General features: G+C 44.4%; 1 protein-coding gene across 7 annotated transcripts in view; it reads right to left on the bottom strand.

Annotated features, from left to right (window-relative positions):
* Nucleotides 1-19229, bottom strand: part of XRN1 (5'-3' exoribonuclease 1) — a 184291-nt gene that overhangs the window by 84184 nt on the left and 80878 nt on the right. For all 7 annotated transcript variants that reach the window (XM_033958431.1, XM_033958429.1, XM_033958435.1 and 4 more), the window contains 3 exons: nucleotides 10275-10444; nucleotides 4794-4914; nucleotides 2972-3070 (listed from right to left, as the gene is read on the bottom strand). In XM_033958431.1, coding sequence (XP_033814322.1) covers nucleotides 2972-3070; nucleotides 4794-4914; nucleotides 10275-10444 — 390 coding nt within the window. The remainder of the gene's footprint in view (nucleotides 1-2971; nucleotides 3071-4793; nucleotides 4915-10274; nucleotides 10445-19229) is intronic.

Genomic DNA, 19229 nt, shown 5'->3' on the forward strand with positions numbered 1-19229 from the left:
AAAAGATATGGCTAGGCCAAGTTAAACTTTCACTACAAATTTAATTCAATAAATTAAGTAGGAAAGTTGTAGCTGGTAAATGAATTGCTCTGTTGCCTTTCAAGAAAAAAATACAAGCTGATGACAACTAGTTACACAACATTTTGCTAAATATTGTTTCCATAATGGAGAAACTATCAACAAATAAAATTGCTCAAGTTTGAATGAAAATTAATTGTAATGCTAGCATGTTGTGAAGAGGGTCACGGTCTCGCCTGAGATTTTACGGAAAGATGAATCAAACTTTCAAAAATATATCCAGTATATCCTAGAGGAGAACCAAAGATGTGATAAATTTACCTTCAATTACATTCTTTGCTATTTATCCAAAATCAAATTACTGACAAGTATTGTCATAAACAATATGTGGGTAAGAAAACATGAAACACAAAGTACGATCACAGTCATTTTAATAGATATTATAAACAACAAATTCAGAACAAGAAGGACTAAAGTCTATACATTTACAGGTTTCTCATTAAAAAAAGGATAAACATGGGCCTGCTCAATGGGTTTGTAATTCACGAAGGCAGCTGTAATTTTCACCCCATTTTCCTCCTGGTATACAGTCCAAATTATAATTGAAACACAAGGGTGCTGTTCAATTATATATCTTTTCTGTTTCCATCTAAAGTTAGCACAAAAAATGTATAACCCTTTGGACAATGTTGTAGCCAATAATGTCCAATCTGGAATCCAATCTATAATTGGCTAACACTCCCTAATCCCTTGGGGAGAATGCTTGAACTAGAAAAAAATGCAAAATAATTACAAAAGTTCTTTAAATAATGGACATCAGTATGTGAGCCCTTGGTGTACAAACGAGGGATTGTGGGCTCGGGCCGTAACTCATAGGTGACAAGCACCAGACATAAGTCTAAATGAGAACTGCCCCATACATCATTTAGTCCTTTGTGATATTATCAATCCAATCAAAATCCCATTTAAATCATAATCAAACATTCACACCGGGGGGAAAAGGGTAAAAAAAGAACAAAATAAATAAACTCCCAAGAACCATCAATGATTAAGTGTAAAGTGAAAAAGAGTTCACAAAAAGTTTTCACAAAAAAATCATGCTAGGATTATCGTGCTCCATTACTTGTTGTTAAAATTTGATAATCTTGCTTGGTAGCAACACAAAATATATTGAAATGGTAAAAAGATAAATACTAAAACCATCAAGTAGAAATTGAAAAAGTTCATACAAAGTTCATAAAAAAGTGAGTAAATAAATAAGCACAGCTACAATTCTTGAGTAAAATTAAGAAAAATGCATATCCTGTATAAAGTTCATGCTCCCTCATAGCAGTTCATAGCACCACTTAATTCATGAGAAAATTCTACTAGAACCCTCTAGTTAAAAAAATTCAAAAAGAGTTCATAAGAAAATAAATGTACATCTAATGTTATCAGTGCATGAAGAGACACATGAGATCCACAATGTTAACAGAGACTGTATCCTTCTCCATTGAGAATATTGACCATTTAAACCCACACTTTATTTTCTGTCTTTCAACCAGTTCTCGATCCATAAAATAGAGGGTACAAGGAGCCACAGGGAAAGGAGTGAAGGGGGTGGAGTTCTGTCTAAAACAGCCTGCTGAGTTCTAGAATGTGTTCCTTTTCCTATGTTAGCCCTTTTCTTAAAGCTTTCACTGGCGGTTTGGGAATTCTGGCTCTTGTCCACCCCCCTAGTAGCTTTCTTCTGAAAGAGTAAATAGGCAGGATTACTATGAAGCCCTCTTTCTTGTGCTTGTCCTGACTTAACTGGGACAGTGTTGCAAGCTCTGGGTTTGGGCACTGACTTACTGCATCTGGAGTTTTTCAATGTGGCAGGGATTACATTCTCTGTCATGGGCTCTTCCTTAGGCAATTTGGAGTCTCCTAAATTTTCCCTGCCACAATACCTATAGTCTTACAATTAGGAAAAACAATCTATCAGTCCCAGGAAGTAAAAACAAATAATTAATCAGAAGGCAGGCAAATTCACAGCACACTTTTCCCTACAAAATGTGATAGAATGATTTAAATGAGCATTCTTAAGCCATTTTGAAACTCTGACTCCTATCCTTTTCTGTGGTTGCTGAAGTTAAAATGATGCTAACTCAACCCTTTCTGTCCTTTGGATAGAGGTCTCCTGTCTCTTGGGTCTTTTTTTCTTTTTTAAAAGCAGGACAGGCTTTCCAAAAGGAAAATTATGCTTTAGTATTAAACAAGTCCAGAGCTACATGGCAAATTTAAGAAGTGCATTTTATGGGTATCATAGTCAGATAATTCTAAATATATCTACTCTTCTCCTTAGCTCTTAATACCCTATCTGCTCCTCCTGCTCTTTAATTTCAAACCTGGCTCTCTGAAATCCCCTCCACCCCTTCCCGTGGCTCCCTGTACCCTCTATTTTAGTTACAATGGTGTGCATGGCTCCATCAAAAGTATCTGGCCAGGGTAGGCAAGAAGTTGACACAGCTTCAAGCTGTGGGGCCTGATATCAGCAACTTCAGATGCTCTGTACTGGCAACAGTTAACTGCTTTTGCAGTAAGGAATCAGTCCCACAAACAGCACTCGAGAAAAGTCACAACTGATCTCTGGTCTCAGTCCGTTGCTGCTCCTCTTGCTAGTTACAACGGGGACAGAAATGAGAAGGGAGATGGGTAGGGATGGAAGGAGCACCGGAAGATAAGGATTTGACTGCAGATGTTATCTCTCCCATCTCGGGCTCTGCAAAACTCAGGTGCAACACTTTACATATCTAACTTATTTATCTGCATGCTAATTCCCATCCGTCCAAGATGGCTAAAAACTAAATAAATAAGCTTGTCCAACATTCTAATTTGTGCTACTTTGATATCATCTAAGTGATCAAAGCAGTTATGGAGGCAAAAGGAGTTGCAATCTTGGCTAAAACAACAGATTAAGTTCAATACTCACTTGTTCATCTGAATCCACATCAACTGTGATTTCCAACATCATGTTCTCTCCACGACTGCTCTGCTGGAATACCTGAACCCCGGTTTTTTTCAAATAAAACTAGAAGAAAAAGACAAAATATTATGGAAAATGTATTTATTGTCAACCTAATATTACCACAATGCCCTTGTTACTGGACTTCCAGTTAAATTTATACAAATATTTTAGTGGCTTCAAAAGCATAAAATTAAAGGTTGTACAGGGGACACTGCCCATGCATGACTCTCTACGCTGGCTTCTGGTTACTTTAAGAATTATGTTTTTCAAGGAGAAGAAACCAAGATGGCAACAGAGTAGGATGCGCTGGAAGAGGCTCCAGCACTATCGGCATTTTTTCTTTTTCAGCCAAAGCTTGACATACCTGCTATTCACAGTGGATTCTTTCTGAAATGCCCAAACGCAGGGGAAAACAGAGGAGTGATCTTCCTGCCTCCTCTGCTTCTTCGGTGACACCACAGACAGCCAATACAACCTTTTCTGTCCCTTTTGGAACGGGTGGATCTGCGGTCCAAGGTGGGCTGACCTCGGACTTAGACAGCGATGTTTCGCTGAGCCCGATCGGGCCTGGTGCCCTTCCACGTACCAGGATGACATCTGGGACACCAACAGCCCAATGGGAAGTGCCAGAGTTTGTTTCTCCGTCGGAGCTGCTGGTCTCATCCCTGACCCCAGAGGTGATTCGATCTCAGCCGAATTACCAGCAAGCAGAGGAGGCTCATGGCCTTCCCTCTGCTGGACTCCTCTTTAAGACGCAACTTCCTCTCTTTGCAAAAAGAGAAAATTGCATCATAAGGAGGAGCCCAGCAGAGGGAAGGCCGCAAGCATCATCGAACAGGCCTGTGTGAAGATTGACTTGCTCTTCTACAAGGTGTGTGCCAGTGGCAGGGAGGGAGGGAAGCTGGCTGGAGCCGTTGGACCCGAAAGCGAGGAGGGGAGCTGGAGCCCATTGGACCATTGGAGAGAAATAAAACACATACATTTGTTTCGTTCAGGACTCCTGAGAAAGAGGGATGCCTGGAGCCACAAGGGGAGTTAAGGATGCCTGGAGCCTCAAAGGGGGAGCTGTGATCATGGGTGGGGTTCCAAATGGGATCAAAGCTTTTCACTGCTCCTGTGGAGCAGTTAAAAGCTTTGTTCCTGCACTGGCAGTAAACAGACCAAATTTTTACATGTTTCTGCAGTTTGCTGTGGATTACCGCAGGAATGGGTCACGGTGTCATTCTCTAAAAGGACCACACTCCTATCTTTAAGTGGTTCACCACAGCCAGTTAAGTACTGATTTTTGAACTTAATTGGTTATGTTTTTGCCATCTCTATATACTCAGAAAGTCAATGCTAGAGACTAGACGTTGCCTGACACTGAATTTCTGAGGATAATGCTGGCAGCAGTCACTGAAGCGCTGATCACCACTGAATATCTCTGTGAAAATTACAAACAGGTGGCTTTATTAGAAAGGCAACATAGATACTCATGTAACTATAAAAGAGGCGCCTATAACCCTCAGTAGTGCACAAATATTGCAGGCTAGAAATGTATAAAGAGATATAAAATACACATGTGTACATATCAAATCTGCCCCAGCTATACTAAAACTAAGCCACAAGGAATGCCTATGGTGCTATCTTACCTCATACCTAGTTTTTATTTGTATATGCTAACATGTAATTTTATAAAAACCTGCTCCCATGTATAAAACATACTTTACACACAAATAGAATCTTTTATAAATGTACCCCCTAAATAGCTAAATTTGAAAACTCCTCAAGTTTATCAGGTAGGTACCTTGTGTTTGATGTGATGTAAAGTAGGGAACCCACAAAAATATAAAGAACTTTTATCAACTTTTGTTATTTTATTCTCCATTATATCGACAATCCAAGCATCCAATGAGACTGGTTTACATCTGGGAAGAAATGAAAACAAGAACCCAGTTAATTCAGTCTCTTATTTATTTGACTTAACATCTGCTAATTCAAAATCCTATGCTGAGAGCAAAAACCATCAGCAATCCATATAAAACAAAAACAAAACAGAAATAAACAGATACCTAAAAATAACAACATATATGAAATAGAAGCCCAAATGCAGGATGATCATAGAATGGAACAGCATTTACATGCGATGAAAGTAATGAAAAACATACGGTAGCATTTGCAGTTGCAAAATTACATTACATTACATTAGGGATTTCTATTCCGCCTGTGCCTTGCGGTTCTAGGCGGATTACAATAAAGATGAATCTGGACATTTCCAGTAGATTTACATTACAGGAGAAGAGTAGATTACAAGTAACTGTGAAGAGTTATAATACATTCAACATCGCAGCAGAGATAACATAGCCTCGGATTACAATAAGGAAGATATCTGGGCATTTCCAGTAGAATTACATTACAGGAGAAGTGTTAATTACAGGTAATAGTGAAGAATTACAGTACATTCAATATCACAGGAGATGTTACATAGCAACTGAGTCAATTTATAACTGGTGGAGAATAAGAATTACAATATATTCTAGATTACAAAAGATGTTACATGAGATGAGTCAAGTTTCTTCGGAAGGAGAGTAAAATCACCTGTTCATGTCCTAGGAGCACTGTACAACACTCTCTAAACTAAACTAAACTAAACCTTAGGTTTGTATACCGCACCATCTCCGCAAGCGTGGTTTACAGAATTAGGATAGAAAGGAACTCCAGGAGAAGAAGGATAATAGGAAAGGAACTAAGAGGGTAGAGAGGGGTCAAGGTACCAGATAGCGGGAGGTGTTAGATTTTTGAAAAGAGCCAAGTTTTCAGGTGTTTGCGGAAAAGTTGGAGGGAGTTTGAATTTCTGAGCGGGGAGGTGAGGTTGTTCCAGAGTTCTGTGATTCTAAAGGGGAGAGATGTTCCTAGTTTTCCTGCGTGGGATATACCTTTTGTAGAAGGGAATGATAGTTTGAGTTTTTGGGAGGATCTGGAGGAGTTAGGGTTTGAGGAGTTCCAAAGGAGTGGAATAACGGGAGGAAGGATGCCGTGTAGGATCTTGAACACTAAGCAGGCACATTTAAAGAGGATTCTGGAATGTACTGGAAGCCAGTGAAGCTTGAACAGAAGTGGAGAGACGTGGTCGAACTTGCCTCTTGCGAAAATGAGCTTAGCCGCAGGATTCTGAATTAGCTGAAGTCTATAGAGGTTTTTCTTAGTTAGGCTTATAAAGATGGAGTTTCAATAATCCAGTCTAGAGAGGATGGTGGATTGAACAAGGACACTCTCAATTCTAGTCTCAATTAAGGGCATTCATCAAGGCAGCATTAGAATTATAGTACTTGTCTCTTGTTTCGGCTGAAAGTGCCTTAAAACATCTGGATAGGAATCCCATAGACATTCCTGTTTTAACTTCCTTCTACCTTCCACCACCTACCTTAAATTCTGGAAGAAACTGAAGATATATCTCTCTATCGCCATTTTCTTATCCTTCACCTCTTCCTTCTAAATTCAACTTTCCTAACAATGTAACTTCAAGGACTAGATATAAATCTTATTGTAAACCGCATAGATTCCTTGTAGAAAATTGTGGTTTAGAATCATTTAACCACTGTTGTGTTAGTGATTGGGGTCAATAAATTGTGAACCTTAAAGTTTAAATTATTTGATATCAAAAGTGTAGATGATATACTGATCAAGCTTGAGGACATTTTATTTTATTTATTTATTCAATTTTCTATACCATTCTCCCAGGGGAGCACAGAACGGTTTACATGAATTTATTCAGGAACTCAAGCATTTTTACCTATCTGTCCCTGCAGGCTTACAATCTATCTAATGTACCTGGGGCAATGGAGGGGATTAAGTGACTTGCCCAGGGTCACAAGGAGCAGCATGGGTTTGAACCCACAACCTCAGGGTGCTGAGGCTGTAGCTTTAACTACTGCATTTAGGAGAGATGGACTGCACCTGAGCGCAGCGGGAACTAGATTTCTAGCAAACAACGTCAAGAGAGGAATAGAACAGGCTTTAAACTAACAAGAAGGGGAAAGCCGACAGTCGACCAAGTGTCGATGATTCGGAAAAAGGTATCTCATGAAGATACTAAGGAAAAAAAGGCCGGGATGAAACAAGGGACAAATTACAGGAGTCGACTAACAAAGGAGAGGAGATTAGAAAGATCGTAACCAAAGAGAAGAATCTAAAGACCAAAGCACAGGGAAAGGAAATGAAGGCAACAAAATTCTAGGAGCTAAATTGCATATATACTAATGCAAGGAGCCTAAGAAACAAAATGGGAGAATTAGAAGCCATGGCCATTGCAGAGAACATAGACATCATTGGAATCTCCGAAACATGGTGGAATGAGGAAAGCAGATGGGATACAGCACTGCCGGGGTACAAACTCTATCGCCAAGACAGATTAGGACAGAAAGGCGGTGGAATAGCACTATACATAAAAGAAAGCATACAATCGACAAGAATGGACACAGCAGAGACGGCCAACAAGCTAGAATCGCTATGGGTTAAAATACCAGGAAGGAAAGGGCCTGAAATAAAGATAGGTCTATACTATCGTTCACCTGGACAAGCCGGAGAAATCGATGAAGAAATGGAAGCCGAGATGAAGCGAGAATGCAAAAACGGTAATACAGTTATTATGGGAGACTTCAACTACCCTGGGATAGACTGGAGTCTTGGAAGCTCAAGATGCGCTAGGGAGGCAGACTTTCTGGAGGCTGTACAAGATTGCTTCATGGAGCAGCTTGTTAGAGAACCGACGAGAGGAAATGCCACTCTGGATCTAATCCTAAATGGGCTAAAGGGACCTGCAAAGGAAGTGGAAGTAGTGGGACCGTTGGGAAACAGCGATCATAATATGATCAAGTTCAAGGTGGAAATAGGAATACTGAAAGGAAAGAGAACCATAGCGACAACTTTTAACTTCAGGAAGGGAAACTACGAAGCAATGAGAGGAATGGTAAAGAAGAAACTTAGGAACACTTCCAAAAAATGGCATACTGTAGAACATGCCTGGTCCTTTTTCAAGGATACGGTGAGCGAGGCGCAAAATCTGTATATCCCCAGATTCAAAAAAGGGTGCAACAAGAGTCGAACAAAAGACCCGGCGTGGATAACTAAAATAGTGAAGGAAGCGATAGGCAATAAGAAAAACTCATTCAGAAAATGGAAGAAGGACAAATCTGAGGGAAACTGGAAAGATCACAGAAAGTATCAAAAAGAATGTCACCGTGTGGTTCGAAAAGCCAAAAAAGAGTATGAAGAGAGGCTAGCCAGGGAAGCACGAAATTTCAAGCCGTTCTTTAGATATATTAAAGGGCTAGAGAGGAGGTGGGACCACTGGACGACGGAGACCGGAAGGGAGCGGTGAGGGAAGAGAAAGAGGTCGCAGAAAGACTTAACATGTTCTTTTCGTCAGTATTTACAAGCGAAGACACAACCAACATACCGGAACCTGAACAAATCTTCAAGGGAAATCAAGCACAAAAGTTAACATCCATGGAAGTGAGCCTTGATGATGTGCGCAGGCAGATAGAAAAACTAAAAACTGACAAATCGCCGGGTCCGGATGGAATCCATCCAAGGGTTCTGAAGGAACTAAAGGAGGAAATAGCGGAACTACTGCAGCAAATTTGCAACCTATCTCTGAAAACAGGTGTGATTCCGGAGGATTGGAAGATAGCCAACGTTACGCCCATCTTTAAAAAGGGATCAAGAGGGGACCCAGGAAACTACAGACCGGTGAGTCTGACCTCGGTTCCGGGGAAAATGGCGGAAGCACTGATAAAAGAAAACATCGATGAACATTTTGAGAGAAATGAACTTCTGAAAACCAGCCAACATGGTTTCTGCAGGGGAAGATCGTGCCTGACTAACTTACTGCACTTCTTCGAAGGAATTAACAAACAGATGGACAGAGGAGACTCCATAGACATCGTATACCTAGATTTCCAGAAAGCCTTTGACAAGGTGCCTCATGAACGTCTACTCCAGAAACTGAAGAACCATGGGGTGGATGGAGACGTGCATAGATGGATCAGAAACTGGTTAGAAGGTAGGAAACAGAGGGTAGGGGTGAAGGGCCACTACTCAGACTGGAGAAAGGTCACGAGTGGTGTTCCGCAGGGCTCGGTGCTCGGGCCACTGCTTTTTAACATATTCATAAATGATCTAGAAACAGGAACGAAGTGTGAGATAATAAAATTTGCAGACGACATCAAACTATTTAGTGGAGCTCGGACAAAGGAGGACTGCAAAGAATTGCAAAGGGACTTGGACAAACTAGGGGAATGGGCAGAGAGATGGCAGATGAAATTCAATGTTGAGAAGTGTAAAGTATTGCATGTGGGAAGCAAAAACCCGAGGTATAATTATGCGATGGGAGGGATGTTTTTGAATGAGAGTACCCAAGAAAGGGACTTGGGGGTGATGGTGGACATGACAATGAAGCCGACAGCACAGTGCGCAGCTGCCGCTAAGAGAGCGAATAGAATGCTAGGTATAATCAAGAAAGGTATTACAACCAGAACGAAAGAAGTTATCCTGCCGCTGTATCGGGCAATGGTGCGTCCACATCTTGAGTACTGCGTCCAGTATTGGTCACCGTACCTTAAGAAGGATATGGCATTACTCGAGAGAGTTCAGAGGAGAGCGACACGACTGATTAAGGGGATGGAAAGCCTTTCATACGCTGAGAGATTGGAAAAACTGGGACTCTCTTCCATGGAAAAGAGAAGATTAAGAGGGGATATGATAGAGACTTACAAGATCATGAAGGGCATAGAGAGAGTAGAGAGGGACAGATTCTTCAAACTTTCAGAAAATACAAAAACAAGAGGGCATTCGGAAAAGTTGAAAGGGGGCAAATTCAAAACAAATGCTAGGAAGTTCTTCTTTACACAACATGTGGTGGACACCTGGAATACAATTCCAGAGGACGTTATAGGGCAGAGTACGGTACTGGGGTTCAAGAAAGGATTAGACAAATTCCTGCTGGAAAAGGGGATAGAGGGGTATAGATAGAAATTTACTGCACAGGTCCTGGACCTGTTGGGCTGCCGCGTGAGCGGACTGCTGGGCGAGATGGACCTCAGGTCTGACCCAGCAGAGGCATTTCTTATGTTCTTATGTTTAACTTCTGCATTTAGCAACACAAAAAATGAACACAGCCCATATAAAGGAGTACACTGAATACCGGAGCACCTTAAAGACCTGAATACTAGTAAAATGCACAGAGATTGATACTGATCCATTATATATTGATCCATGCAAGAAGTACCTTGTGTGGCACCTAGTGATAGATGAGAATTTCTCTGGCCATGGTGAGCGGTAGATAAACTCTGTTTCCTTGTCATACCAGTACTTCAAGCATTCACTATGCCTGTTCCTGCGCTTTTCATCTTCAGTTAGACATTTGTTGCAGGGTTCCATTGCTTCAAGCAACCGTTTCTGTGAGGCAGGAATAGCTGGTGAAAATACCATCATTTAACAGTCTCTTCATTAGGTTTTATACGCTAGCAGAGGGTCAAGTGTAACAGAACTTTGCTTGAAAGAACAAAATGTGCTTAAAAACCCAAATAGCCCTGATCTAACATCACAGCACGTCAAATTCATGTGGCAGTGTAGGGGAAACAAAAGATTGGCAGAGTGAAATCCTCCTCACCAATACAAACTAGATTCCATAGTTGGTAATCTCAGCAGCTGACAGTAGAAAAGGCCTGGCCACACTGTGATTGGGGAATGGAATGAGGTCTGGAGGAGAGGAAGCATGCTGGAGGCAGAAAAAAGGGAAGAAATATTGGATGCACAGTCAGAAGGAACTGCAACCAGAGACTCATGAAATCATCACACAAAAAAGGTAGGAAAAATGATTTTATTTTCAATTTAGTGATCAAAATGTATTCATTTTGAGAATTTATATCTGCTGCCTATATTTTGCACTATGGCCCCCTTTTACTAAACTACAAAAGCGGTTTTTAGCTCAGGGAGCCTATGAGCGTCAGGAGCAGCGCAGCTCCCAGCGCTAAAAAACGCTATTGTGATTTAGTAAAAGGGGAGGGGGTATATTTGTCTATTTTTGTATAGTTGTTACTGAGGTGACATTGCATATTTTAAAGTCATTTGCCTTGATCTCTTTGAAACCCCCCCCAATATAAATTATAATTAACATTTTCTCTGCGTACAGTGTGCTTTGTCTTTTTAAAAATTTTATTGTTGGTAGATCATTTTGACTTGGTCATTTTAAAAGTAGCTTTTTAACAAGCTTTTATTAGTCATGACAGGGGTTGCCATTCAGCATATAACCAATAACTGGAAGAATCATAGTAACCTTAATTATACATTTTGGTGGAATACAATTTGTCATATATTCAAAATGGAGAGAGCAATAGCAATACAAAGAGGGACATATACTAAATTTATAAAAATATGGGGGCCATTGACAAAATATTGTAGTGAATGATCATCAGGTTTTCTCTTCTTTTCTTTTTCGTCTTCTTTATGGCACATTTGGAGGGGGGTAATGGAAACAATTTTACAAAATATGTTATAATATGGCATATAATGTGTATAAGGAGATTGGAAAGTACTTGAAGGGTGGGGGTGGGGAAGGGGACAAAAAGCACAGTTACTTACCGTAACAGGTGTTATCCAGGGACAGCAGGCAGATATTCTTAACACATGGGTGACGTCACCGACGGAGCCCTCGGTACGGACCTTTTTAACTAGAAGTTTCTAGTTGGCCGCACCGCGCGTGCGCGAGTGCCTTCCCGCCCGACGGAGGAGTGCGTGGTCCCCAGTTAGGATAAGCCAGCTAAGAAGCCAACCCGGGGAGGTGGGTGGGACGTAAGAATATCTGCCTGCTGTCCCTGGATAACACCTGTTACGGTAAGTAACTGTGCTTTATCCCAGGACAAGCAGGCAGCATATTCTTAACACATGGGTGACCTCCAAGCTAACAAAAGGGAGGTGGGATGGTTGGCCATTAGGAAAATAAATTTTGTAACACAGATTGGCCGAAGTGTCCATCCCGTCTGGAGAACGCATCCAGACAGTAGTGAGTAGTGAATGTGTGAACTGAGGACCAAGTGGCCGCCTTGCAGATTTCCTCGATGGGCGTGGAACGGAGGAAAGCTACAGAAGCAGCCATAGCTCGGACTCTGTGGGCCGTGACAGTTCCTTCCAGTGAGAGACCGGCCCGAGCATAGCAGAAAGCAATACAGGCAGCAAGCCAATTGGAAAGTGTCCGTTTGGAGACAGGACGACCCAAACGGTTGGGATCGAAAGACAAAAATAGCTGAGGGGATGTTCGGTGAGCTCTGGTACGATCAAGATAGTAAGCAAGGGCACGCTTACAATCCAGCGTGTGCAACGCCTGTTCCCCAGGATGCGAGTGAGGCTTAGGGAAGAAGACGGGCAGCACAATGGACTGGTTGAGGTGAAAAGCGGAGACCACCTTGGGAAGGAATTTAGGGTGGGTACGCAGAACAACCTTGTCATGGTGAAAAACAGTGAACGGTGGGTCGGCAACCAGTGCATGCAGTTCGCTAACCCTCCTGGCAGAGGTGATGGCAATCAGGAAAAGCACCTTCCAGGTAAGGAGTCTAAGTGAAGTTGTGGCAAGAGGCTCGAATGGAGGTTTCATGAGAGCTGAGAGTACCACATTCAGGTCCCAGACGACTGGAGGAGGCTTGAGGGGTGGTTTGATATTGAAGAGCCCTCGCATAAATCTGGAAACCAGAGGATGAGCCGTGAGGGGTTTTCCGAGAATGGGCTCATGAAACGCAGTGATGGCACTGAGGTGGACTCTGATGGAGGTAGTTTTGAGGCCAGCATTGGACAGCGAGAGCAAATATTCCAATACAGTTTCCACCGCTAAGGAGGTGGGTTCCTGATGATGTCGGAGACACCACGAGGAGAATCTGGTCCATTTCTGATGGTAACATTGGAGGGTGGCCGGCTTCCTGGAGGCGTCCAAGATGAGGCGGACCGGCTGAGATAGGTTCTCTGGAGAGGTCAGCCCGAGAGAAACCAAGCTGTCAGGTGGAGCGAATACAGATTGGGATGCAGTAGAGACTGATGCTGCTGCGTAAGTAGAGTAGGAAACACAGGAAGGAGAATGGGTTCCCTGGAGCTGAGTTGGAGCAGGAGTGAGAACCAGTGTTGGCGAGGCCACCGAGGTGCGATAAGAATCATGGTGGCATTGTCCTTGCGGAGTTTGGACAAGGTCCGCAACATCAGAGGAAGTGGAGGGAAGGCATACAGGAACCGATCCCTCCAATCGAGCAGGAATGCATCCGGAGCCAGACGGTGAGGAGAGAAGAGTCTGGAACAGAATTGGGGCAGCTGATGATTGTGAGGTGCTGCAAAGAGGTCCACCTGCGGAGTGCCCCATCGAGCAAAGATGGAGAGCAGAGTTGGAGGGTCCAACGTCCACTCGTGAGGTTGAAGGATGCGGCTGAGATTGTCGGCCAGAGAGTTCTGTTCGCCCTGGATATAGACCGCCCTGAGAAAGAGATTGCGGTCCGTGGCCCAGGTCTAGATGCGCAGAGCCTCCAAACAAAGGGGGCGAGATCCGGTGCCGCCTTGCTTGTTTATGTAGTACATGGCGACTTGATTGTCTGTGCACAGGAGGAGGACTTGAGGACAGAGGAGATGTTGGAAAGCCTTGAGGGCGTAGAACATGGCTCTGAGTTCCAGGAAATTGATGTGATGACGACGCTCCTGTGGGGTCCAAAGTCCCTGGGTGCGTAGATCTCCTAGGTGAGCTCCCCACGCATAGGGGGACGCATCTGTGGTGATGATCATAGAGTGGGGGGGCAGATGAAAAAGCAGACCCCTGGAAAGATTTGAGGAGTTCAACCACCATTGGAGAGATTGCTGAAGAGATGATGTCACAGAGATGGGATGAGAAAGAAGATCCGTAGTCTGTGACCATTGGTTGGCGAGAGTCCACTGAGGCGTACGAAGGTGGAGACGTGCCAGAGGAAGGACATGCACCGTCGAGGCCATGTGACCCAGGAGGACCATCATCTGTCGGGCAGGAATGGAGGGATGCATGAGCACCTGACGGCAGAGATGGAGCAGGGTCCGCTGGCGATCGGAGGGGAGAAAGGCCCTCATTAGCGTGGTGTCCAGAACTGCTCCAATGAATTGAAGTCGCTGGGTGGGAAGCAGATGCGACTTGGGGTAGTTGATCTCGAACCCCAGGAGGTGGAGGAGAGAGATGGTGTGATGAGTAGCTTGTAGCACGAGTTGAGATGAAGGTGCTTTCACCAACCAATCGTCCAAGTAGGGGAACACCTGGAGGTTGTGAGACCTGAGGAAGGCCGCTACCACTATAAGGCACTTGGTGAAGACCCTGGGTGAGGAAGCGAGGCCGAACGGTAGCACCTTGTACTGATAGTGGTGGTGCAGTACCTGGAACCGCAGGTAGCGGCGAGAACTCTGATTGATGGAGATGTGAGTGTAGGCCTCTTTTAGGTCCAGGGAACATAGCCAGTCGTGATGAGAAAGAAGAGGGTAGAGCGTGGCAAGGGAGAGCATTCTGAACTTTTCCTTGACCAGACATTTGTTGAGGTCCCTGAGATCGAGAATGGGACGGAGGTCTCCCGTCTTTTTGGGTACCAGGAAGTAGCGTGAGTAGAATCCCTGACCCCTTTGATCTTGAGGTACTTCTTCGATGGCATTGAGAAGGAGGAGGGATTGAACCTCCCTCAGGAGGAGGGGGGTTTGGGATGAGTGTGAAGCAGACTCTACGGGAGGGTTGTCCGATGGAAGAGTCTGGAAGTTGAGAGAGTAGCCGTGGCGGATGATGTTGAGGACCCACTGGTCCGACGTGATGACTTCCCAACGGCTGGAGAAAATGGTGAGACGACCCCCGATAGGCTGTGGAAGAGGTAGCAAGGGTGGATGACTGGCTATGCCCTGGAGAGAAGAGTCAAAAGGGCTGAGATTGTTTAGCAGGCTGAGGAGGCTTAGAGGGTTGAGTGGCCTGAGATCGAGCCTGGGCATGGTGCTGCTGTTGACGGGGTCGCCGAGATTGTTGGGGAGGCGGATTGAGTGGCCTGGCTGAGAACCTCCGCTGATAAGATGATTGAGGTCGATAAGGTCGGGCAGGCGGAGCCTTCTTTTTCGGCTTGATCAGGGTGTCCCACCTGGTCTCATGGGCAGAGAGTTTCTGGGTGGTGGAATCCAGCGACTCTCCAAAAAGTTCATCCCCGAGACAGGGGGCGTTGGCCAGACGATCCTGGTGGTTGATGTCCAGATCGGAGACTCTGAGCCAGGCTAAGCGACGCATGGCTACGGCCATGGCAGAGGCCCGAGAGGTGAGCTCGAAGGAGTCGTATATCGAGCGGACCATATACTTGCGCAATTGGAGAAGGCCAGAGATGTGCTGTTGGAATAGCGGGACCTTGCGCTCAGGTAGGTACTTCTGGAGGGCAGACAGTTGTTGGACCAAATGTTTCAGATAAAAAGAAAAATGGAAGGAATAGTTGTTTGCCCTGTTGGCAAGCATGGCATTCTGGTAAAGCCTCTTGCCAAACTTGTCCATGGTGTTACCTTCTCTGCCAGGAGGGGTAGAGGCATAGACACTGGAGCCCTGAGTCTTTTTTAAGGTGGATTCAACCAGAAGGGACTCATGGGGCAATTGAGATTTGTCGAATCCAGGAATAGGGATGACACGGTAAAGGTTGTCCAGTTTACGGGGGGCTCCCGGTACCGTGAGGGGATTTTCCAAGTTTTTGTAAAACGTTTCCCGCAGGATGTCATGTACGGGAAGCTTGAGGAACTCCTTAGGAGGTTGCTCAAAGTCTAAAGCCTCTAGAAAGGCTTGAGACTTTTTAGAGTCAGATTCCAGGGGAAGGGACAGGGCAGCAGACATTTCTCTCAGAAATTTAGAAAATGAGGACTGCTCTGGTTTAGAGGTGGCATCGGGTGCCGATGGTTCCTCATCAGAAGAGGAGGGATCCTCCTCGATACCGAGAGGAGTTTCCTCCCATAAGTCAGGGTCCCTGACCTCTGGTGCATGTCGAGACACCGGGGTGGAGGGCGCGGTATGGCGAGTCTTGGACAAAGACTTTCCAGAGCGCACCGAAACGGTACCAGGAGAGGACGACCGGCGTCGATCCCGGTCCCGGGAAGAATGCCGTACCGCCTGGTGCCGAGGAGGATCCAATGTGGCATGGGAATGAACCACCGGATCGACATGGAGTTGTTGGGCCGAAAGGATCGGCATGGAGGTGTTTACAGGTACCGAAGGGGTGGACACCGGGGGCTCGGTACGGGGCTCGGGCCGGTCTGGTACCGGAAGGAGCGGTGCCAGGATAGTGGGCAACAGTTGTTCAAGTTGTTGCTGTAACTGTTCCTGGAGTTGAGCTTTTAAGATGGCCGAGATACGGTCATCTAGGGGTGGCATCGGAACCGCTTTCTTTTTCTTCGGTTCCTTGGATGCCGCTCCACGCCCCGGCGATGAGGAGGCCGATGACGAGGCACTCACCGAGATCGGGGCGGAGCGTTTGCGGGACCGGTGCGATGCCGGTAGGGATGGTGTCGCCACCGTAGCTGGAGGGCGCTCGAGGGAAGAGGAAGGCTTCTTAGCCGGCTTACCTGGTGCCAGCGACGCCGATGTGGGGTCGGTCGGTGTCGAGGTCGACGGTGCCGATTTTTGAGGTACCGCCGTTGAAGTTGAGGAGTCCATCGCCGACTCGGTGCCGAAGAGAAGAGTTTGTTGAATTCTTCGGTTTTTAAGGGTTCTCTTTTGAAGAGTGGCACAGCGGGTGCAGGAGTCCGCCCGATGCTCCGGACCCAGACACTGCAAGCACCAATTGTGTGGGTCAGTGATGGAGATCGGGCGTGCACACCGCTGGCACTTCTTAAAACCGACCTGCGGGGGCATGAAGGGGAAGATAGCCTCCGCAAAATCGAAGCCCGAGGCCTGTATAATGGCAACAGGCCCCGCCGGGGCAAAAACGAAAAAAAGGGGAAAAAAGCAAAGTTTTTTGTTTTTTTTTTTGGCAAAGCAAAGTAAAATAAACCCGAAGGTAAAGAAAGAAAAATAAGGAAAAAAAGCGCGAGCGGGAAGGCAAAAAGTGGTTTCAACGGCCGTTGAAAAAACACACGCGTCTTCTTCGCTCCGCGGAAACGAAGAAACTGGGGACCACGCACTCCTCCGTCGGGCGGGAAGGCACTCGCGCACGCGCGGTGCGGCCAACTAGAAACTTCTAGTTAAAAAGGTCCGTACCGAGGGCTCCGTCGGTGACGTCACCCATGTGTTAAGAATATGCTGCCTGCTTGTCCTGGGATAAATATTTTTAGAATTTATGTAATAGATATAAAAGTGATATTGTGTATTAATTTGTTGTAATTTAATATTTTGTGCACTTGATGTAAAATATGAAAATGAATAAAGAATATAAAAAATAAATAAATAAATAAAAGTAGCTTGCAAACCAAGTGTGGGCATCCCTGCTGTAGGTAATAACCTCTTTAGCCTTTTTTCATAGCAGACATGTTACATCCTCTATAATTTTTATCATCCTGCACTGAACCTTTCTACACTGTGAACTGAAAAAACCCACACCAAAATGCGTTTTGTCTAATTTTCCATAGAACTCAGCCAATTCTTATGAAATTTAGTGCATCATGTCCTGAATGAAGTCGATGTAAAAATGTTGCAAATATTTCCCACCACGGCACTACCTTGTGAAAATGAACTGTTGCTATGGGATATGCGCAAAAGCAGATGACAGTTTGTAAACAGTCTCTGTATCAAAATGATTTTCATTTCAGAAGACCAAATTCTGATAAAGAACTTGGTACTTTTTAAAAGGTTACAGCAGTCATCAATTGTGGAAAGAGTTCCAGCAGAAGGGTTCGTACAAAAATGGACTTGATGTGCTACTACGCAAGATTGGAGCAACGGCGCTGTGGATCGTAACCCAGGCAGTGGACTACTGCATTTGATTTGCTCACGATCTTGTACTGAGCCAGAAGGACATGCCGCAAACACACTGAACTTGCCAAATAGCAAGAGAAGCAGGAATAAGCCAGACAACTATGATTAGGATAATTCAAGATGATCTGAAATTAAAGTGTCTTAAAAAGTGTTGTGCCCAAGAGTTAACTTTACACAACCAAGACACACACCTCGAAATGGTGCAAGCAGCTTTTGATCAAGTACCCAGAGCACAATGTCAGCTTCATCTGGTTTACAGATGAAAAGATATTTACAGTAGCTCTATTAATTAACACAAAGAATGACTGTCTGTACGTGCCTTCAACAACTGAAGCATGAAGTTAATGCCAAACGCCTATTAGAGACCTGCCCAATCGTCAGCCAATCAGTCATGGTTTCAGTCACAATCTCTAAACTCAAATTCACAGATCTGTTCTTCATTGATCCTGGGGTTAAGATCAATAGTACATACTACTGGGAAGTCCTTTTGATACAGAAGTTGTTGCCAGCGATCCATCACATGTCGAGAGACTACTTTTATCTTCCAACAGGACAATGCCCCAGCACATTGGGAGACCCAGACTTCATTGATGCAGACCTCTGGCCTGCAAATTCACCAGACCTAAACCCAGTTAACTACCAGATCTGGGGGCTGATACAGGAACACATCTTCCAGACAATAATATCTGATGTCGAAGACCTTAAATAGCGCCTCATCTCTGTCTGGGCTAAGCTGAAGCAGAGCGTTGTTGATAAGTCCATAGATTACATTACATTAGTGATTTCTATTCCACCATTACCTTGCAGTTCAAGGCGGATTACATAATAATTGTCATGATATTACAAAATATATAAGGCAGATTACATAAGGATTGTCGTGAAATTAGAGAATACATAATGGAAAATTTGAACATTTTAGATTTGATAAGGAGTGGATAGTATAGTAGGTGAAGCTTGGGACAGATCTGGTTTTGTTAAATAGGTTTTATGTATTTTTTGACGAGTAGGGTTTTTGTTTCTTTTTTGAAGGTTTTGTAATCTGTGGTCGAAGACAGCAGATTGGTGAGCTGTCTGTCTAGTTTTGCGGCTCTGGTGCCCAGTAGGTTGTCATATAGTTTTTTTCATTTGACATTTTTGGTTGGTGGGTGTGTGAATAGTGAGTGGGTTCTCCTGTGTCTGGTTGAGGTGGATTGAGTTAGTCAGTTGTTCCAGTAGATTGGACTGTCTCCATTTATAACTTTAAATAGTAGGCAATAGAATTTGAAGTGTACTGTTGCT

Source organism: Geotrypetes seraphini, chromosome 9, assembly GCF_902459505.1.
Source record: "Geotrypetes seraphini chromosome 9, aGeoSer1.1, whole genome shotgun sequence".
Classification (NCBI taxonomy): domain Eukaryota; kingdom Metazoa; phylum Chordata; class Amphibia; order Gymnophiona; family Dermophiidae; genus Geotrypetes; species Geotrypetes seraphini.